A 23866-nucleotide genomic window follows, 5' to 3' on the forward strand; every position below is an offset into this window, starting at 1 on the left:
TAGGTATTTCACAAATGCAAAAAATGGTATTGAATTCTGTTGTGTCAGGTGTGTGTGTGGGTGTGGGTGTGGGTGTGTGTGTGTATTTGTATACCCCTCAAAAATTACAATATGAAGTACTTCTATTAATGTACCCAGTGTATCCTTGGTAAAGGGACTAGAAATTTAAAATTGGGAAACTAAAATCTGCCTGTAGAGGTTTTGTGCCCAATATCTGGGGCAATATCTGGATAAGTCAGTTAATTGCTATGACCATTTGCTCTCTTAACTATATAATCCAATGCTAGATGGTCATTAAATGTGTATATCAATGAGTGGTTTTCAAAGTATAGTCCCATACTAGCAGTGTCACCTGGAAAATTGCTGGAAATGCAATTAAGCCCCATACCACACCTACCAAACCAAAAACTTTAGAACTGAACATAGCAATTTGAGTCCTCTGCATGATTGTGATGCATGCCCAACATAGAGAAAACACTAGTGTATATCATTAAGAAATCCATACTAAAATGTGGAATGTTATTCATTTCAGTACTTATAACTACAAACAAAACATACACAAACAGCACATTTTAATGTATCAAGTGAAAATATCAATATTATAGAGAACTCAAAATTGCGACACACATTCTATGTTGCTAAATTCCCCCAGATTAGTCTGTTACCTGTGCTGCCTTTTACCCAGGTTTCAGAAGTGACACTCTTACTAAGTATTTTCAGATGCTCCTCAGGTAACTGACGGGTCAAATCTGGAATTGTTTTCAGCATTTTCCATACAGTTTTGTGTTCACGCAATGTCCTATAAATGGGCCTTAAGACAACATCAAAAAGATTAGCAAATTGAGAGAACACAGCTTAACTACAAAGAGACAAACCAAAAATTCCTGATTTTCAAGCTTTCAAATTTGCATTTCTTTTTTTATTACAGGTTTGCTTAAGGATACCTATGATGATACTCTATTTTTGTTTTGGTAATCAACTTCAGAGTTTATTTTCTTTCCAGCACTAAGATGTACATCCGTGAAACTTGAAACTTAAGGAAATTACCTAATGTCTTTACCTTCTTTTTATAGAAAACGCAGTGCTTCAATTATAAGACTATATCTTTTATTATTAGTCATTATAATAATAAAGACCTCCTTTGTTTAGTAAAAAGATTGATTTTTTTTAATCCAGTGTATACTTTAAATCCTTTCCAAGTACTATTAAATTAAGTGAAGCTACAATTTAACATTTGATAAATATTTTAACTGGAAAAAAATGCACATGTAATTTTAAATAAAAACACAGTCATCCTGTGATGGATGATATTTATTTGCTTTAATCATTAAATTCACTATTTAATATATAAAATACCATAATAGAGTTACAAAATTCATGTTGATCCTAAATTCTCAAGAGACTAACTTATCATACCACTGCTAAATGCTCAATATTTTTCAAGCAATTTTTAAAAATCAGTCTGGCAACAGAAAGGGAATTTGGGATACTCATAAATGCAGGTTTGCCAGAAATAGTCCCAGTGTAGATGTAATGTCCAGTTGAGACACCTTGTATGCATGTGGTTGTGTGCACACATTTACTAAATGACAATATATTGTGCTTTTTGTTGCGGGTTCTAGGAAAATAGAAGTTGGAAAAATACTAATGTAGTAGATAGTCTTAAGAAACAGTTTTGAGGAAACTGGCTTCCTAGTTAACATCATTTAAAAGTGTGTACTTCAGATGCAGTAATAAAGATGAGTGTTATTAAATAACATTTTATAACCAAAACCTAAAATATATATCATTGATTTAGCAATAAAACAGGAGGTGGTAAAAAAAATAATATCACAGCAAAAAAAGTGCCAAACATTTGATATATAAGTTGTCTGCAATAACTTATTGGAAGTTGGAAGGCAAACAAAGTACCTACAAAACCCACTGTTTCACAGAAAGTAGATGGAAAGAGCCAGAAAGTTACTGTTTTGTTTGCTCAATGTTACTTCTTTCTTGCAATGTATTATCAGGGGCCTAAAATTGGACAGTTTTCAAGCATAAACAGAAAGCAATGGAAGAGATCTAGCAATGCGGGGCATAAATGGAAAAGCCAAGTGCTTCTTGATTCCATGCAATAACAACAACAACAACAAAATTGAAAGATATTTGACTATCAAAGATCTATTTTCTCAATTAAATAAAGGCCCTTAATCCTGTGCCAAAGTCCTAATTACAAGCTTTGCCTTCTCAACCAAGCCTGTTGTTACAGAAGAACTTAAAGTAGCCTACATGAAAAGAGAGGAAGTCACAGGGAGAAGAAATAAACAAGGATTTAAAAACATTGTCTAGAACAGAACCTTGGATTTGGTTACTGGTATGCAGAAGATACGGACGACAGATCAGAAACCCTGACAAATGATCCACATGGTCCATTGTTCTGAAATTCTCATGGAACTTTTCATTTGACTCTAACATACACTCCTGTGTTTACCATCCTCAAGAGGATAAATCAAGACATTCATGTCTGAAACTTGGCCTCCACTTCCTCTCTTTAAACATGGCCTTCCTTCACTTCTCTCTCATTTCTACCTTTACCATTTGTCAGGAATGTTTTTTACATACATCATACCCACTCTTTCCTTACCTATTCGATCTACAAAAGCTCTTAGGAAAGAAATAAGATTAACAACAACAACAACAAAAAACATACATTGAGAGATGTTAGGAAAACTATAATGCCCAAATTATTACCAGTAGAAAAGAGCTTTTTTAAAAAGTTAATAGTGTCATTATTATCATTATGAGTTATCAGACCACATACAATGGTGTGAAAGAAAATGTTATTTTCTTGAATTTTCATTATCCACCCCTATGTCTATTTCTAGCTCTAAATACAGCTAATCACAAAAAAGCAAAATGTTAATATATTCTAAGTATTTAGAAACATATTAGTTGGAAACAAAATAATTTCAGGATTTTCCCTTTACTTCTTTTTCTCCTGGTGATTATGTCAAACCTAAGAGCTTATAGAGTCATGACAAGTTACTAACTGGCTTCTGATGACCAGTATCCATGCACACTGGCATCTGATAAGATGAAGCTACTATGTATAACCACTGGCATTCATGCTGGCACCCATTGAATTCCTAAATGTTTCCAGGTACACATCATCTAGATTTTTGTTAAGCTCTTGTAAACCTGCTTACTTTTTCACTCTTGGCTAATTCTTCACATTTCTTGTGCTAAGGAGAGAGTATGATTGCTTCAATGAGTATCTCTGGACAATGGGACACTGGTTAGGGCTCTCTTAAGACCTTTACATCCCTAATACAAGTTCACTCACATTTACTCAGATGTGCAAATGAAACAGAACTTCTGCATTTTTCTCTAATTATAGTCTAAGAGTCCCCCATCTACTAGATTAGGGTTAAAATAACAACAACAACAACAAAAAAAAATCCTTGCATTTTCCTCGTAAAATATTACATGCCTTCTGATACAGGCTCCATTTAACTTAAATGTTGATGATACACGGAGCTTCCCATACTAGCTTATTTATATGGTTTTTCTTCAAGGACTTAAGGACTGTTTAGTAAAAATATTTAGTCTTCCAGAGTTACATTTTTCCAAGAGTTAGTGCAAGTATATCTCGGGATTGACTCTGTCCTCCTGGCACTGGTTGGAGAAACAGTTGGTCTGTATGTGTTGAAAATTTTGCCAAAGACATATAATCAACTTATATTACAGAACACATAAACACAGCCATTAAACTTGGGCAGGATGTTTGTCAATGAAACAAGAGTAAATCAGAGCAGTCAAATACAAATAAGGGGATAAACTAAAGGGAATATGCTATAAAAAATAATATTTAAACTGGGGATCAAAGAGGTTAGTTTCCTCAAGGACACATAACTAATAATAATAAAAAAGAAACTGAAATACTAAAAATTGTTGAGCTATGAGCAGATCATGATGCTAGCACAAATACCAAACACAAACACACAGGTGCAGAAACACACACACACAAAAACCCCTAAATTTAAATAGAATAATTCCAGACACTCAAGTTAATTAGTTCTGTAATAGAAAAAAAGTGCACAGTTTTCATATTTAAAACAGAGTCAAATATTATATGTGGAAAGGTACACATGATAGCTTTAGGTAATATATTAAAAGTTGAAAATAAGTAGTCAATATTAGAGAAGAAGTATTCTACGTTGAAAATAAGTAGTCAATAATAGAGAAGAAGTATTCTACTTCATGTTTTCAAGAAGATATCATTTAGGTTATTACAGAATCAGGAATATAATACAGAATCCTAGGTAGAAAGACAAACCTGCAGTATTGGTGACATGTTATTAAGGCATACATTGCATGATTGCAAATATATCAGAAATACTCTAGGGGCAAGGTTATAACTAAATCTTAATGATCTGATTTTATAATTGAAAAATACCATAATTAAAATATTCACTGTAGACATTCCATTTTATGAACCAGAACTTAATGATTCAGAAATTACTACCTTCTTTAAGATTGTTTCCTTTACATAACTGATTAAATTTAAAATGTCACTATATACTAGGCCATACCTGAAATAATAATTATCAAGTATTATTTCATCCATTAAACTATCATTCTAAATTATTGCATATAGCTTGGCAAAAGAACTGCATGATCTATTATTTATTTTTTTATTTACACTTAATTTAAAATACCTTAGAGAGAATTTGAAGAACTCTCTGAGTATGTAGGTATTAGAAATTCTTTTAAGATACCTTCCTATTCAGGGCACCTGGATGGCTCAGTCAGTCTTTTGATTCAGCTCAGGTCATGATCTCAGGGTCTCCATGAGATCCATGAGATGGAGTCCAGTGTCAGGCTCCAAACTGGGCATGGAGCCTGTTTAAGATTCTCTCTCTTTCTCTCCTTCTGCCTCCACAATCTTCAGCCCCCGACCCTGTCCTCATCGGTCAGCTCACACGTGTTCTCTCTCTCTCTCAAAAAAAAAAAAAAAAGAAAAGAAAAGAAAAGAAAAGAAAAAGAGAAAAGAAAAGACAGCTTCCTATTCCTGGGTGGTCAAATAGAAAAGAAAAATAAGCAAAAAAAACAGGAGTAATTCTGATTGCAAGACCTCATTCAGAAAGGGTTCCCAGAAGGCCCAAGAAGGTCTCTAAAATGAAAGTAAATGTCAGAAATGATAATTTTTACTTTTCAAGGACTTATAAACATCAAAGAAAATATCTCTAGGTCCTGTCACAAAACAATAATTTCTTAAATAAAGATTTTATTTATTTATTTGAGAGACAGAAAAACCGTAAGCAGGGGGAACAGCAGAGGGAGTGGGAGAAGCAGACTCCCTGCTGAGCAAGGAGCCCCATGCAGGGCTTCATTCCAAAGTCTTGGGATCATGACCTGACCCTAAGGCAGACACTCAACTAAATGAGCCACCCACGTGCCCCAAAACAATCATTTTTTAAATTGGAAGTAAAGGTATATGGAGATAGAGCTGATTCAAAATTTGAAGAGCTGTCAAAGTAAAGAGGGAATAAGATTATTCTGTCTGGCAATTATGAACAGAGGTTTTAAAGAGGTCAATTATTTCTAATTAAAAGGTACAATTAAAATATTAAGAACAATAGAACAGATCCTTGGGAAATATATATGTGTGTGTGTGTGTGTGTGTGTGTGTGTATGTACAAACACACAAAATTCAAGCATTTGTTTCCTATCAAAATCCTCCTACTGTTTGGGTTCATACTTTCTTTTAATAATGGTTAAAAATAACCAACTAAACAGAAATCTACAGGAGGCTCAGTCTCATGTGCTGTTGGAAACTTGATAATCCTCTAATATCCCTGAGAACTTGGGAAAGCTTATGTTTCTCCCAGTAGTTTCTTGCTGTTTTCCTATTTTCACTAAATGCTTAATTTCTGGTCTCGAAGGCAGAATCAGCTGTGGTCGGTTTTATTTTGTTTTCTTTTAAATAACATTTTATTCATTTCTATGTATAAGCCAGGTCAAATAGAGAACAGATTACCACTTGTCTCAATTTTTGATATTTTCACTAATATCATGTGATTCTTTATACAAGGACTGTACAAGTATTCAAAAACACACACAGTCTCAGAGCAGTTTGTTCAAACTAAATCTTACATAAAGTATTCATAAATAATGTCAATAAAAGCATAACTTTAAAAAAAAGCATAACTATACTACTTTAAGGAATAGGAGAACAGATAAGTTTCTACATAAGATATAGCTTCCGCATGGACCAACATGTTCACCTGAAGGAGATGTGAGGAATCCACAAGGCTGGTGGAAAATTATGGGAAATCCAAGCTTCCTATCAACATGAATATTCTATTTTTTTAATTAGTTGATTTCCCACTGTATTTTATTTTATTTATATTGTCATATAATTACGAAAATTACATTTTCAAATCCAACTTTTTCCTTTTAAAATGAGAAAGTTTAGTCTTGTATATGTTAAGTAACTTGCCCAAGGTCACATGGATAATAAATAGCAGAGCCAGGATTTTATCCCAGGTAGTCTCACTCTAGAATCCAGATCTCCATCTACTTAGCCACTATACTAAGTCAAGTCTTCCAGTGATTTTCATTTCTTTTCAGTTATTAGGCTAATTGAGCTAAGGCAGGGTCTGTTCTAGGTTTTGCTGAGTCAGACACATAAATAAAAAAGAACACAAATTTATAAATTAAAAAATTGGTACAAATGGGAATATAGTTGACCCTTGAACAACACAAGAGTTAGGGGCACTAACCTCCCACACAGTAAAAATTCCACATGTAACTTTTAACTTCCCCCAAACTATGTACTAAATAAGCTACAATTGAGGAGAAAATTTATTGGTTAAACATAAGCAGTTGATTAACAAATTTATGTTATATATAAATATATATTACATCTATAAATATATATAAATAAAACATTATTATGAAAATAATAATGAAGAGAAAATATATTTACCATGCCATACTGTATTTGTCAAATAAAATAATGTGTGTATAAGTGGACCTCCACAGTTTAAACCTGTGTGTTCAAGAGTCAATTATAGATATTTAGAAAGAGCAGAAAGCATTACAAATTATAATTTTTAAAAGTTGGGTGGTTTTAAATCACCATAAAAATCCAGAAAAAAATGTTACAGTACTTTTGTTAATTAGTTGCCTACATACATCTATAATATTTATTTTTATAGAATTTGTCCTGAATTTCTTATATATTTTCACTTCTTTGCATGAGAACAATTTTATATTAATTTTTATTGACAGAATAGAGTCTTCTCTTGAGCTTGATTGGTAGATTTTTTTTTAAATTAGTCAATAACTTTAAATTTTTTTTTAGCTTTACAACTGATTATTAGTAGAGTAACATAAAATTTCAGTATTCTTATCAAATTTGGGAAAATTCATAACCACATTTCTTTCATCTATGATCTATAAGATTTGAAAAACTCTTCCACAAATTTAACTCTCTCCATACATTCTAAAGTATGTGCCAATCCATGGCCCACACGTGTCTGGTATCAGGCTTCCATAGAACAGTCGTATATGGTGATAAGAGCTCTGTTTCTGCTTCTTCATCTCAAGATGCTGTTGAGTCCACTGTGTTTGGTAGGGCTATTCCTGATAGCCATTCATACACAAGCCTAACAAGCATTAACTGGCATATGTAGCAGTGACTAAGAACCAAAAATTATATCTCACTAGACCAAACTGAAATGTATCTCTAATGCAATTTTCCATAAACTAAATCCCCCAAATGCCTAAAGCCACTCCAATGCGAGGTGCCATGAAAGTGAAATATAAGTAAAGGAAATTGGCAGGCAAAGGGAAAGAAGAGATCACAGTCAAAATAGCTCACTTTTGCAAATTTTACAGAAACTATGAACATGTGAATTCATTTCTAGGGCTTCTCCCAGGGTCTTGGATGGGACCCATGCAAATCAAATAATAGACCTACAGTTTAAGCTTCATTATCTTCAAGGTAAATCTACCTCTGAGTCAAGCAAAAGAAACAACAAGAAGAAAAATAGGATTGGTAATTAAGCTTAATTAAAAACAGAGGGCTTTGAATCTGGAGTAAAATATAGGTTAAAATAAAAGAGAGTATAAGTAAGGAACACAGAGCAAAGTAAAATGATGAGTCTGAATCAGAGGCTGTGGAGGAATTGCCTCAAATTTAAATTAGCAGAAAAAATGGTAGAAATGGCATGGTAAATCATCAGCTGAGAGCAGAATACGTGGAAGTCTGTTAAATTTGGATACACCTGTCCCCAGAACACATACCCTGTATGCCCAGTCACACGAATTCCTAAAAGATTCCAATAACTTGCTTGAATTTGATGCCCTGATGTGTATCCCCATAAAAGAACATTTTCAGAAATTGCACAACTAAAATCTCTGGGTTTTAGAAGGTACACATTTTTTCAAGTGTTTTGTGAGCCAGAGATTAGTGGGACAGAAAAATCTAGCTAAAAAGATCATTTTAATTAAAGGATACACACATGCATACCCTTGTGCCTCCTCAGTAGTTTTCAAAGCAGCATTTATGGCACTTATAAAATTAGTTAAAACAGTTTTAAAAAGTGACCCCCATTTCATTTATTTATCCATTTATTCTGTATGTTTTTGAGTAATTCACTATAAAATTATTTTTCTGGAATCTTGTGTGCACTTGAAATTTTTTGTAAATCATTAATCATTAATATGCACATCACTTTCTATCTGACTTCTCATTTAAATTGCCTAATCAGTCAAGGATGAATGAACAGAATAACAATTGATTTTATTTGATCATCCAAATTCATATGACAAATGTCGATTATTATCAGTTTTTCCAGAAATTGAGTTTGGTCATTCATATGGAGTGCAGACATCAGAATCACAGCATGAGCTGGTTCTCTTTGCTATTCCAATACACAGTTGAAAATTGAAAGATCAGTGACAGCAACTTTAACTCTTCCCTTCAAGCTTAAAAAAATGCTTTATGATTAGAAAACAGGTTATTTTTTAAAAATGTCTCTTTTTCCTCATTGTTTGGAAAGGATGATTTCTTTTCCTTAAAAGACATGTTGTACCACCAGAATAGAATTGCAGATATCCCTTCACTTCACAAGGACAGGACTGAAGAAAATAATAAATTAGGCTGTTAATTGGAATTTTTGTAAAAAAGTGTGGGGGCATCCTAAAACAAGTTTAAACAGCTTTAGTTTCTACGTATTCATGATTTCACACTGAAACTTGAGAATTTTAAGAATCCTAAAAAAAAAAAAAAAAAAAAACCTCATTAAAGAGCACTTTCACAAATTCAACCCATAAGACCTGAGTGTTTCCAACAGCCACACAAAAAAGGGCATAAGTTAGATCTCAAAAACAGTTGACACTTGAACAACATAGGTATGAGCTGTGTGGTCAACTTACATGCAGATTTTTTGTAGTACAGCATGTAAATGAATTTTCTTTTCTTTATGATTTTTCTTAATAACTTTTTTTAGTTTGTGTATTATAAGAATAGAGTATATAATACATGTAAAATATAAAATATATGTTATCAGACTGCTGATGTTATCAGTAAGGTTTCTGGTTAACAGTAGGATACTAGTATTTTAAGTTTTTATGGAGTCAAAAGTTATGCAGGGATTTTCAACTACATAGTGATGGGTGTTGGGGGAGTGTTGGTGCTCCTAATCCCTACATTATTCATGGGTCAATGTATTTCAAAAGTTACCTGTAAACTCACTCCCAGAACACACTTAGCAGCAGTAAACAAAATATCCATGGGTTACTAAAACACACAGATGTTTAGAACTTTAGTTTAAGATTTTCTCTATTTTTTTATGCTTAGACATTTGAAATGACAGTTTCCAAGACACAAAATTGATGACATGGATTTTTCTGTAAAAGACATTGACAAGCAATTTTGTTAGGAACCTTAATTATTCTTAAAATTATCACCCTATTTCTCTCTTCTGTGCTCAAAGGAACATGATAACTATGTGTCAGATTCAGAAGGCAAACAACAGCTTCTACCCACGTTTTGGATTTTTGAGCTCACCTAAAAAAGAGCCTCTACTGTTTAACCATTCATTCATTCTCTTACTTGACAAATAGCTTTGTGCAAAGGTTAATTTCAGGTATTATTCTAAATAAATAATTATTCTATTATTTGGCATCCAATAAAGTAAAGACAAATATGTTCCTTGCCCCATACAACCCTAAATTCAAAAAGAAAGTCAGACAGTAAACACAACTTATGTCTGTGAAAGTGTACAGCACTGTGTCCCATGGAAATACCGAGACATACCTAGTCTAGGGTGCTCAGAAAATATTCCCAGAAATGAGAGTGTGTAAACTGACACCTGAAGGATAAATTGGGCAATGGAGAAAGGGAAGATAACAGTGTTGCATGCACAAGTAATTGCTTGTCCAAAAGTCCAGAATCAAGTATTCAAGAAACACTTAGGGAAGAAAGTCCCAAGTAGTTGGAGCAGAGAGGGCAATGGGGATATTGGACATAAAGTGAGGCTAACACAAGAGGCCAGGGGAAATTCTAGAGGGCATGTAAATCCTGTGAAGAATTTTAGACTTTATCATAAAGAAAGGTAAATATATGCATTAGTGAGAGGAATAACTAAACAGATATGCATTTTTGAAAGTTCACTCCGACTATAAAGAATAAATTAGAGTATTGTAAAACTAATGCACTGAAGTCAGGTTAATGCAGATTATATATGAAAAAATTCCATTTGGTAGGTTAAGTTTTTAAAATTAGTTTGGAATATGTTAAATGAATTTAATGGACCAAGCAAAACACAATATAATTCATTGCTAGGCAGGCAAATCGTCCTTCCACATGAGTAACACTGATATCACCAATATTATTGATATTATGACTGAAGAGACTTCCTTTGCAGGATAGCTGACTGGTAAGCCATTCTGAAAATTTCCAGTCCAAAATAATCTGTTATGTTTAGTGTCTAAATTTCTCACCACATCTTAATTACTGTCAAAATGCTAACAATGAAAAATGAAATATTAGAAATATCCTGTTATTCCCCTCTTTAGCATACTTTTCAAGATGTATTATATCCTTATCTAATGCTAGGACCATGAATATCTACAAACTTAAATTTAATTAAGTTAGTTAAACTTTTCCATAATTTGAGGGGAAATATAGGTTTATGAAGCCACAAATCGTCACACGTATCTGATGGGTAGACAGATGGATGGGTGGATGAATAGATGGATGGATAGGTAAAGTTGCAGACATATGTGTAATTAAAATATTTACATATCTATATTTCAATATCTATAGGTATTTTGAACATCATATTTCTATATATCTGAAGATAGAGATACATATCTGTAGGTAGACATTGAAATAGATATTGAAATCTATATATCAAATATATGCAGATACATATCCGTGAGACACGTATCTATATCTATATATAGGTATATGCTGGTATATGGCTATATAAACATTTTAACTTTTAAATATAAAAGTGTTGCTTTTTTGTAGATTGATAAGAAAATTACAATATAGAGAAAACCCATTAGGCATTGAGTAAAAAGAAAAACTAAATTGTTGGATAATGTCAATTATGTACTTCAATATTTGCTTCTTAGCAGGAAACATTTGACACTCAAATGGGTTTTTTAAACTGACAATAATTAATGCATTTCTATTTCCTTCTGGGATGCATAAAAATGTTTGAGCTAAATTTAGTGTTAAGACACATCAAGCATGTTAGCTAAGGTACACTATATATTACATTTAAAATAGGAGTTGATTTATTTAGATGAATTTAAAATAAGAGTAAGGATTCAAAAAAATCTTTAAAATAACAATCAAATTTATAATAAATTTAAAATAGGAAGATTGTATTATGGTCCACTGGATAATATGAGATTCAAATAACAGATTTTTTGTTGTTGCTTTTTCACCAGCAGTTTTACACCTTTTTAAGAAGAATGTCTTTTGTCACTGTTGGGTGGTTTGTTTTTTTGTTTTTTAACTTTGGAAGAGCTTGAAATGGATATGGCAAGAGTGATGGATGCCTAGGATGAGGGCATGGAATGAAGCTGGTAAGGAAGTATTTTTACTTCTTAATTAGATTGCGTAGTTGAAGAGAAAGAGGAAAATATCTTGGAGGACCATCAGGTTCCGGACTTAGGAAATTTTAAGTGTGGTGGTGGAATTTAATGAGATGAAAAAGGCTTCAGAAGAAGCAAGTTTAGTAGAATGAACAAGAATTTAGTTTTAGATTTAGAAAGTGAGATATGCCAAGTGATCACTCCAAGTAGATAACTGATCCAAATCACTACAGAAGAAAAAATAAATAAATAAAACAAAAAAACCCCAAAAAACCTAGGAAAATACTTTCAGGCATCTGCTTCTGGGAAACATAGATTAACAGGGACTTGTTCTATTCTGTTGTCTGAAACAATTAAAACTGAGATAACACAGACAAAATAATGGTATTAGAGACATTGAATATCAGGCAGAGAAAAACCATGATCCCTGGAAACAAAATACAAATGAAGGTAAGATGCATGATTTCCCTACTGTACAGAAGAAAGAAAATTTCTATGCTACAGCATGAGTAGAGGGAACCCAGTCTCTCAGAATTGAAAAGTCATATCCAAGAGTCAGGAGAGTTTAAGATGGCCAGATAACAAAGAGAAAATTATTGTAGAGGAGAAAAATGCAGAAAGAAACAGAGCTCCCAAAATTAACAAGGAGTACCTACTGAGTCTTTAGTATTATCATTGCTCCCATGTGAATAAATTATAATAGGCTGGAAACTGAACCACCTGAAAATGTCAGAGGGAACAATAAGTGGAGCTCAACTATGTCTGGGAAGTTCCTTTTTCCAAAAGGCAGAGTGAAAAACTTGTAAATCACAGCACATGGGATAAAGCACTAATGAAGCTTTGGCGGCATTAGTATTAAGGAAAAATAACCCCAGACTAAATGCTATACTGATCCTTCATAACGAAACCTGAAGTCGAAACTTGAAGGGATTACTGTTTCCAATAAACATAACTAATTCTAAAACAAAGTACAAAATTATTTATAATAATATAAAAATATTCAGCATCTAATCAGGTAAAATAATCACAAAGACTGGTATCCAATCAAATATCACCAGGCATACAAAGCAAATACTATTAGAGCTTCAAAGATAGACAAATATATAATTATAGTGAAGATTTCAATATCCTGCTTTCAAAAATTGTTATAAAAATATATCAAATAAGGCAGATCAAGGAGTCAAGATGGCAGAGGAGTAACAAGCTGAGATGACATCAGATAGCTGGAGATCAGCTAGATAGTTTATCAAACCATTCCAAACACCTACAAATCCAACAGCAGATCAAAGAGCAGAAGAGCAGCAATTCTAGAAACAGAAAATTGACCACTTTCTGAAAGGTAGGACCTGCAGAGAAATGAATCCAAAGCAACAGGAAGACAGACCTCAGTGGGAGGGGCCAGCTCCTGGCAAGCAGTAGAGCAACAGAGCATAAAATCAGAACTTTTAAAAGTCTGCTAAACTGAGGGTAATTGCTCCAGAGGCTAGCTGGGGTGAAGCCCCAGCAGGACAGTGTGGTCTCAGGTCCCACAGGGTCACAGAAGGATCGTGGGTGTCTGAGTGTAGCATAGCTCACAGGTATTAGAGCGGGGAAGCCAGCTACAGAGACGGAGCAGAGGAGTGAGCTCTCAACTCGGATATTACCTTAAACTGTAATCCGTGGCATAGTCAGACCACTGCTCTTTGAGCAGGTATCCCACAAGATCTGGGAGACCACCCTGGAAGAGTGCAGGGATCTGCTGGGTTTGGAGACTCCAGGTGGGGCTGTGTGCCAGAGACAGACACTTGGTCACAGTCCGGGTGAGATCGGAGCACAGCCAGGGGCCAGGGAGATGGGAGTGATTGAGCACGTTTCTCTGATGGCGCACTGAGGAGTGCACCCCAAGCTCTGGGCTCCTCTGGGCCGGAGATTGGGAGGCTGCCATTTCCATTCCTGTCCTCCAGAACTCTACGGAAAGGTTCAGGGAACAAAAGCTCCTGAAAATGAACCGAAGCAGATTACTTAGCCTGGCCCCTGGTAAGGGCAGGGCAATTCCACCTTGGGCAAAGACACTTGAGAATTACTACAACAGGCCCCTACCCCAGAAGATCAGCAAGAAATCCAGTCAAGATCAAGTTCACTTACCAAGGAGAACAGCAGAATTCCAGAGGACGGGAAAGCAAAGCATGGAATTCATGGCTTTCTCCCCATGATTCTTTAGTCTTGCAAAGTTAATTTTTTTAATTTTGCTTTTTTCTTATGCTAAATTTTTTTAACTTTTACTCTTTCCTCTTTTAATGTTTTTAACTAGTTTATTTTAACAGTACCTTTCATAAAAAAAAACAACTTCTTCACTATTATTATCATATTTTATCTGTCATTGTATCTAACTTTATTTTTTCTATACACATAGGGTTTTTTCTTCTACAAAAATTTGGGATAAAACTTCTTCTAATAGATCAAAATACACCCTAAATCTAGCACAGGTCTTTGTTCTAGTCTCCAGCCTGAGAAAATTCTCTCCACCTTCTTTTTCTTTATTCTCTCAGTCAACTTATCTTATCAACTCCTTTTTTAGAAATTTGTTTAAAAGAATTTTCATCTTTGGGCGCCTGAGTGGCATATATATATATATGGAACAAAGAATATATATATGTGTATATATATATATGTATACATATATATATATATATGGTTTTCATTCTTTAAGTTTTTGGGAGGTAGTTTCCTCTAAGAGACCAAAATAGTCCCAAAATTAAGTGGGTGATTCTGTTCTATTAACCAGTCTAATATATATATTTTCTTTTTTATATTTTTTCTTTAAAAAAAATTTTTTTTTTCCAAACTTCTTTTTACCCCTTTCTTCTCCCCATGATTCGGGGTCTCTTCTGATTTGGTTAAAACACATTTTCCTGAGGACTTTGCCACACTTTTAGTATTTTATTTGCTCCTTCATATATTCTTATCTGGATAAAATGACAAGAAGGAAAAACTCACCACAAAAAAAAGCACAAGAGGCAGTATTGAAGACCAGGGACCTAATCAATATGGACATTGGTAATATGTCAGATCTAGAGTTCAGAATGATGATTCTCAAGGTGCTAGCTGGGCTTGAAAAAGGAATGGATGATATTAGGGATACCCTGTCTGGAGAAAAGAAAGCCCTTTCTGGAGAAATAAAAGAACGAAAATCTAACCAAGTTGAAATAAAAAAAGCTATTAATGAGGTGCAATAAAAAATGGAGGCTCTTACTGCTAGGATAAAGGAGGCAAAAGAGAGAATTAGTGTTACAGAAGACCAAATGACAGACAATAAAGAAGTTGAGCAAAAGAGAGACAACCAACTACTGGACCACGAAGGAAGAATTCAAGAGATAAGTGATACCATAAAATGAAACAACATTAGAATAATTGGGATTCCAGAAGAAGAAGAAAGAGAGAGGGGAGCAGAAGGTATATTGGAGAGAACTATTGTAGAGAATTTCCCTAATATGGCAAAGGGAACAAGTGCCAAAATTCAGGAGGTGCAGAGAACCCCCCTCAAAATCAGGAAGAATAGGTCCACACCCCGTCATCTAATAGTAAAATTTAGTAAATAGTAAAAATTTATTTAGTAAATAGTAAAAAAAAGTTTTGGCGACAAAGAGAAACTCCTGAAAGCAGCCTGGGAGAAGTCTGTAACATACAATGGTAAAAATATTAGATTGGCAGCAGACTTATCCACAAAAACCTGGCAGGCCAGAAAGAACTGGCATGATATATTTAAAGTACTAAATGAGAAAAACATGCAGCCAAGAATACTATATCCAGCTAGGCTATCATTGAAAATAGAAGGAGAGATAAAAAGCTTCCAGGACAAACAAAAACTAAAAGAATTTGTAAACACCAAACCAGCTCTACAGGAAATATTTAAAGGGGTCTTCTAAGCAAAGAGAGAGCCTAAAAGTAGTAGACCAGAAAGGAACTGAGACAATATACAGTAACAGTCACATTATAGGCAATACAATGGCATTAAATTCATATCTCTCAATAGTTACCCTGAATGTAAATGGGCTAATTGCCCCAATCAAAAGACACAGGGTATCAGAATGGACAAAAAAAAACAAAACCCATTTAAAGCCTCTGCCTTTGGCTCAGGTCATGATACCAAGGTATCATGGGATCCTGGGATCAAGTCCCACATCGGGATTTCTGCTCAGCAGGGAGCCTGCTCCCCCCTCTCTCTCTGCCTGCCTTTCTACCTACCTGTGATCTTGTCTGTCAAATAAATAAATAAAATCTTAAAAAAAAATAAAACCGTCAATATGTTGTCTAGAAGAAACTCATTTTAGACCCAAAGACATCTCCAGATTTAAAGTGAGGGGGTGGAGGGCACCTGGGTGGCTCAGTTGGTTGAGCGACTGCCTCCGGCTCAGGTCATGATCCTGGATTCCAGGAACGAGTCCCGCATCAGGATTCCAGCTCCTTGGGGAATATACTTCTCCCTCTGACCTTCTCCTCTCTCATGCTCTCTCTCACTCATTCTTTCTCAAATAAATAAATAAAATCTAAAAAAAAAAAAATTTCTAAAGTGAGTGGGTGGAAAACAATTTACCATGCTAATGGACATCAGAAGAAAGTGGGGGTGGTGATCCTTATATCAGATAAGTTAAATTTTTTTTTAAGATTTTATTTATTTATTTGTCAGAGACAGAGGGAAAAAGAGCGAGTGAGCACAGGCAGACAGAGAAGCAGGCAGAGGAAGAGGGAGTAGCAGGCTCCCTGCCGAGCAAGGAGCCCGATGTGGGACTCGATCCCAGAACCCTGGGATCATGACCCGAGCTGAAGGCAGCAGCTTAACCCACTGAGCCACGCAGGCGTCCCAGATAAGTTAGATTTTAAGCTAAAGACTATAATAAGAGATGAGGAAGGACACTATATCATACTCAAAGGGTCTGTCCAACAAGAAGATCTAACAATTTTAAATATCTATGCTCCTAACATGGGAGCAGCCAACTATATAAACCAATTAATAACATAATCAAAGAAACACACTGACAAGAATACAATAACAGTCGGGGACTTTAACACTCCGCTCACTGAAATGGACAGATCATCCAAGCAAAAAATCAAAAAGGAAATAAAGGCCTTAAAAGACACACTGGACCAGATGGACATCACAGTATATTAAGAACATTCCATCCTAAAGCAACAGAATACACATTCCTCTCTAGTGCACATGGAACATTCTCCAGAATAGATCACTCCCGGGTCATAAATCAGGTCTCAAATGATATCAAAAACTGGAATCATTTCCTGCATATTTTCAGACCATAATGCTCTGAAGCTAGAACTCAATCACAAGAGGAAATTTGGAAAAAACCCAAATACATGAAGACTAAACAGCATCCTTCTAAAGAATGAATGGGTCAACCAGGAAAATAAAGAAGAATTGAAAAAATTCACAGAAACAAATGATAATGAAAACACAATGGTTCAAAATCTGTGGGACACAGCAAAGGCAATCTTGGGAGGAAAATATATAGCAATACAAGCCTTTCGAAAGAAACAAGAAAGGTCTCAAATACACAACCTAACCCTACAACCAAAGGAGCTGGAGAAAGAACAACCAAGAAAGCCTAAACCCAGCAGGAGAAGAGAAATCATAATGATAAGAGCAGAAATCAATGAAATAGAAACTAGAAAAACCATAGAACAAATCAATGAAACTAGGAACTTGTTCTTTGAAAGAATTAATAAGATTGATAAACCCCTGGCCAGACTTATCAAAAAGAAAAGAGAAAGGACACAAATTAATAAAATCATTAATGAAAGAGGAGAGATCACAACCAACACCAAAGAAATACAAACAATTATAAAAACCTATTATCAGCAACTATATATCAGCACATTTGACAGTCTGGAATAAATGGATGAATTCCTAGAGACATATAAACTACCACAACTGAACCAGGAAGAAATAGAAAACCTGAACAGACCCATAACCAGTAAGGAGATTGAAGCGGTCATCAAAAACTCAAATCTCAAATCTCAAACAAACAAGAGCCCAGGCCCAGATGGCTTCCCAGGGGAATTCTACCAAATATTTAAAGAAAAATTAATTCCTATTCTACTGAAACTGTTCCATAAAATAGAAATGGAAGGAAAACTTCCAAACTCATTTTATGAGACCAGCATCACCTTGATCCCAAAACCAGATAAAGACCCCGTCAAAAAAAGGGAAGTATAGACCAATATCCTTGATGAACACAGATGCAAAAAGTCTCACCAAAATACTTACCAATAGTATCCAACAGTACATTAAAAGGATTCTTCACCACAACCAAGTGGAATTTATTCCAGGGCTGCAAGGTTGGTTCAACATCGGCCAGTCAATCAATGTGATACAATACATTAATAAAAGAAAGGATAAGAACCATATGATACTCTCAATAGATGCTGAAAAAGCATTTGACAAAGTACAGCATCCCTTCCTGATCAAAACTCATCGAAGTATAGGGATAGAGGGCACATACCTCAATATCATCAAAGCCAACTACGAAAAACCCACCTCAAATATCATTCTCAATGGAGAAAAACTGAGAGCTTTTCCGCTAAGGTCAGGAACACAGCAGAGATGTCCATTATCACCACTGCTGTTCAACATAGTACTAGAAGTCCTAGCCTCAGCAATCAGACAACAAAAGAAATTGAAGGCATCCAAATTGGCAAAGAAGAAGTCAAACTCTCACTCTTTGCAGATGATATGATACTATATGTGGAAAACCCAAAAGACTCCACTCCAAAACTGCTACAACTTGTACAGGAATTCAGTAAAATGTCAGGATATATAATCAATGCATGGAAATCAGTTGCATTTCTTTACACAAACAAGACAGAAGACCAAGAAATTAAGGAGTCAATGCCATTTACAATTGCACCCCAAACCATAAGATACCTAGGAATAAACTTAACCAAAGAGGCAAAGAATCTATACTCAGAAAACTATAAAGTACCCATGAAAGAAATTGAGGAAGACACAAAGAAATGGAAAAATGTTCCATGCTCATGGATTGGAAGAACAAATATTGTGAAAATGTCTTTGCTTCCTAAAGCAATCTACACATTTACTGCAATCCCTATCAAAGTCCCATCCATTTTTTCAAAGAAATGGAACAAATAATCCTAAAATTTATATGGAACCATAAAAGACCTCAAATAGCCAGAGGAATATTGAAAAAGAAAGCCAAAGTTGGTGGCATCTTCAAGCTCTATTACAAAGTTGTCATCATCAAGACAGTATGGTACTGGCACAAAAACAGACCCATAGATCAATGGAACAGAACAGAGAGCCCAGAAATAGACCCTCAACTCTATGGTCAACTAATCTTTGACAACGCAGGAAAGAATGTCCAATGGAAAAAAGACAGTCTGTTCAACAAATGGTGTTGGGAAAATTGGACAGCCACAATGCAGAAAAATGAAGTTGGACCATTTCCTTATACTGAACCATGAAAATAGACTCAAAATGGATGAAGGACCTCAATGTGAGAAAATAATCCATCAAAATCCTTGAGGAGAACACGGGCAGCAACCTCTTCAGCCTCAGCCACAGCAAATTCTTCCTAGGAACATCACCAAAGGCAAGGGAAGAAAGCGCAAAAATGAACTATTGGGATTGCATCAAAAGCTTCTATACAGCAAAAGAAACAGTTAACAAATCCAAAAGACAACTGACAGAATGGGAGAAGATATTTGCAAACGAAGTATCAGATAAAGGGATAGTATCTAAAATCTATAAAGAAATTATCAAACTCAACACCCAAAGAACAAATAATCCAGTCAAGAAATGGGCAGAGGACATAAACAGACATTTCTGCAAAGAAGACATCCAGATGGCCAACAGAAACATGAAAAAGTGCTCCATATCACTCAACATCAGGGAAATACAAATCAAAACCACAATGAAATACCACCTCACATCAGTCAGAATGGCTAAAATTAACAAGTCAGGGAATGACAGATGCTGGCGAGGATGTGGAAAAGGGGAACCCTCCTACTCTGTTGGGAATGCAAGCTGGTGCAACCACTCTGGAAAACAGCATAGAGGTTCCTCAAAAAAGTTGAAAATAAGCTACTTTATGACCCAGCAATTGCACTACTGGGTATTTACCCTAAGGATACAAACATAGTGATCCGAAGGCGCATGTGAACCCGAATGTTTAATGCAGGAAAGCCCACAATAGTCAAACTATGGAAAGAACCTAGATGTCCGTCAACAGATGAATGGATAAAGAAGATTTGGTATATATATATATATATATATATATATATATATATGAATACTATGTAGCCATCAAAAGAAATGAAATCTTGCCATTTGAAATGATGTGGATGGAACTTAGAGGGTATTGTGCTTAGCGAAATAAGTCAATCGGAGAAAGACAATTATCATATGGTCTCCCTGATATGAGGAAGTGGTGATGCAACATGGGGGGTTAAGGGGGTAGGAAAAGAATAAATGAAACAAGATGGGATCAGGAGGGAGACAAACCATAAGAGATGCTTAATCTCGCAAAACAAACTGAGGGTTGCTGGTGGGAGGTGGGGTAGGTAGAGGGAGAGGGTGGTGGGGTTATGGACATTGGGGAAGGTATGTGCTACGGTGAATGCTGTGAAGTACGTAAACCTGGCAATTCACAGACCTGTACCCTGGGGCTAATAATACATTATATGTTAATTTAAAAAATATATATCAAGTAAGGCTACAGAAATCTTAAACAACTTGGCCTAATTGATATTTATAGACTACTACCCTTCAATGAGAACAGAATATACATTATTTTCAATATGTCTTATTAACATCACAGAAAAAATTAAGTCCTTTACATTAACTCTTAACTGCTTCTTTGAGGGGTATTTAATCATTTTTTTTCCTTTTTTTCATATTCAGAGTAAAGCTACATTTAATCCCTTTGTTAAAAAAATTAAATTCAGTAAATTTTCAAATAATATCTTCAAAATAATACTTTCTCTTCAAAACCATAATTATTTTAATAGTTTTCATACTAGTATATAATGTTTTAAAATGTAGCTTCCAAAGCAAACTATATCCAGGCTTATTAATGTCTCATTCCTTCAACTAACCTCGAATGTGATAAAAAAAATTATTTCTTTATTGTTTCCTACAAGTTTTAACAAAATTATTTTGTGGAAATCTTTAAATCTTTCTGCTTTATGGAAACTATTCAGAGATTCAATTAGTTTCTCTAGAAATGTTCAAGGCCTTACTTCCAGTTATCTACTGCCATCAAAGTGAATCTCTGCCCTTAGATTTTGTGAAATTTTTGTGTTCTGGATATATTTCAAAGAATCAAGAGAATATGACCACTTCTTATCCTTCTATTGTAATCAGACTTATCTAATCCTCATTTTTACCTGTATTAATGTAAAAATCTATTAAATTCTCCCTATTTGCACCCTTGTTTAATACTGCAGCCAAAGGGCTACTTTAAAAATACCAGTCAGAGACCCTCAACTCTATGGTCAATTAATCTTCAACAAAGCAGGAAAGAATGTCCAATGGAAAAAAGACAGCCTCTTCAATAAATAGTGTTGGGAAAATTGGACAGCCACATGCAGAAAAATGAAATTGGACCATTTCCTTACACCACACACGAAAATAGACTCAAAATGGATGAAGGACCTCACTGTGAGAAAGGAATCCATCAAGATCCTTGAGGAGAACACAGGCAGCAACCTCTTCGACCTCAGCCACAGCAACTTCTTCCTAGGAACATTGCCAAAGGCAAGGGAAGCAAGGGCAAAAATGAACTATTGGGATTTTATCACGATCAAAAGCTTTTGCACAGCAAAGGAAACAGTTAACAAAACCAAAAGACAACTGACAGAATGGGAGAAGATATTTGCAAACGACATATCAGATAAAGGGCTAGCGACATATCAGATAAAGGGCTACTGTCCAAAATCTATAAAGAACTTAGCAAACTCAACACCCAAAGAACAAATAATCCAATCAAGAAATGGGCAGAGGACATGAACAGACGTTTCTGTTCATCCAGATGGCCAACAGACACATGAAAAAGTGCTCCACATCACTCGGCATCAGGGAAATACAAATCAAAACCACAATGAGATATCACCTCACACCAGTTAGAATGACTAAAATTAACAAGTCAGAAAATGACAGATGCTGGCGAGGATGCGGAGAAAGGGGAACCCTCCTACACTGTTGGTGGGAATGCAAGCTGGTGCAACCACTCTGGAAAACAGCATAGAGGTTCCTCAAAATGTTGAAAATAGAACTACCCTATGAGTCAGAAATTGCACTACTGGGTATTTTACACTAAAGATACAAATGTAGTGATCCAAAGGGATGTTAATAGCAGCAATGTCCACGATAGCCAAACTATGGAAAGAACCTATATGTCCATGAAAAGATGAATGGATCAAGAAGATGTGGTATATATACATAATGAAATACTATGCAGCCATCAGAAGAAATGAAATCTTGCCATTTGCAATGATGTGGATGGAACTAGATGGTATCATGCTTAGCGAAATACGTCAATTGGAGAAAGACAACTATCATATGATCTCCCTGATATGAGGAAGTGGAGATGCAACATGGGGGGTTAAGGGGGTAGGAGAAGAATAAATGAAACAAGATGGGATTGGGAGGGAGACAAACCATAAGTGACTCTTAATCTCACAAAACAAACTGAGGGTTCCTGGGGGGAGGGGGGTTGGGAGAAGGGGGGTGGGGTTATGGACGTTGGGGAGGGTATGTGCTATGGTGAGTGCTGTGAAGTGTGTAAACCTGGTGATTCACAGACCTGTACCCCTGGGGATAAAAACATATTATATGTTTATAAAAAAATAAAAAATATATATATATATCAGGTGGGGAAGACTGGGTGGCTCAGTCAGTTAAGTGTCAGAGTCTTGGTTTTGGCTCAAATCATGATTCATGGGTTGTGAGATCAAGCCTCACATTGAGCTCTCTGCTCAGTTGGGAGCTGGCTTGAAGGTTCTCTCCCTTTGCTCCTTCCCCCTAAAACAAGTAAATAGATCTTTTTAAAAAACAAAAATAAAAATGTTACGTCAGGTTTTGTCCCTGGATTTTTCTCGGGCTCTAAGTAAAAGCCCAAGTTTTTATAATGGATCAAACTGTCTGTCTTCTAAAACTCTTCCATTTATTCACTCCCATTTAGTCACACTGGTCTTTTTGCTACCCTTCAAACACACCAAGCAAACTCCCACCTTAGGGCTTTTGCATTTCTTACTTCCTCTGCTTCAAAGGCTCTCTCTCAAGATATCTGCACTATATCCCTCACTTCCTGATTCTGCTCAAATGTCAGCTTCTCAGTAAGACTTTTTCTGAGGACTTCTAGATACAACTTATTCACCTCTACTCCTACCAAGACCCATAATTCCCTAATCTTTCTCCATAACACTAATCACTTTCTGAAACATCTTGTATTTTTTTGTTTTGTTTTGTTATTTTGTTATTGCTAGTTGTCTTCTACTAGTAAATAAGCAAAATGAAGGCAGGGTCTAAATTAGGTTCTGTCCCATGAATAGGGCTTAGTATTTAAGAGATGCTGAATAAATACTTATTAAAAAAATGAAATATTTCACTTTTTCCTTAAGCCACTGCTACTTGCTAATAAATTCCCCAAGTTGCTTTCAAGTTTCAGGACTATCAATTTACTTAAAACAAGTGAATTTTATTTTAATGTTTATCATTACTACATTACATTTTGTATCATCTCTACATACTTTC

General features: G+C 35.1%; 1 protein-coding gene across 1 annotated transcript in view; it reads right to left on the reverse strand.

The window, feature by feature from the left end:
- CNBD1 (cyclic nucleotide binding domain containing 1) overlaps nt 1-23866 on the reverse strand; it is a 373802-nt gene that overhangs the window by 113670 nt on the left and 236266 nt on the right. The window contains exon 5 of the mRNA XM_044246969.1: nt 666-811. Coding sequence (XP_044102904.1) covers nt 666-811 — 146 coding nt within the window. The remainder of the gene's footprint in view (nt 1-665; nt 812-23866) is intronic.

This window comes from Neovison vison, chromosome 4 (assembly GCF_020171115.1).
Source record: "Neovison vison isolate M4711 chromosome 4, ASM_NN_V1, whole genome shotgun sequence".
NCBI lineage: Eukaryota > Metazoa > Chordata > Mammalia > Carnivora > Mustelidae > Neogale > Neogale vison.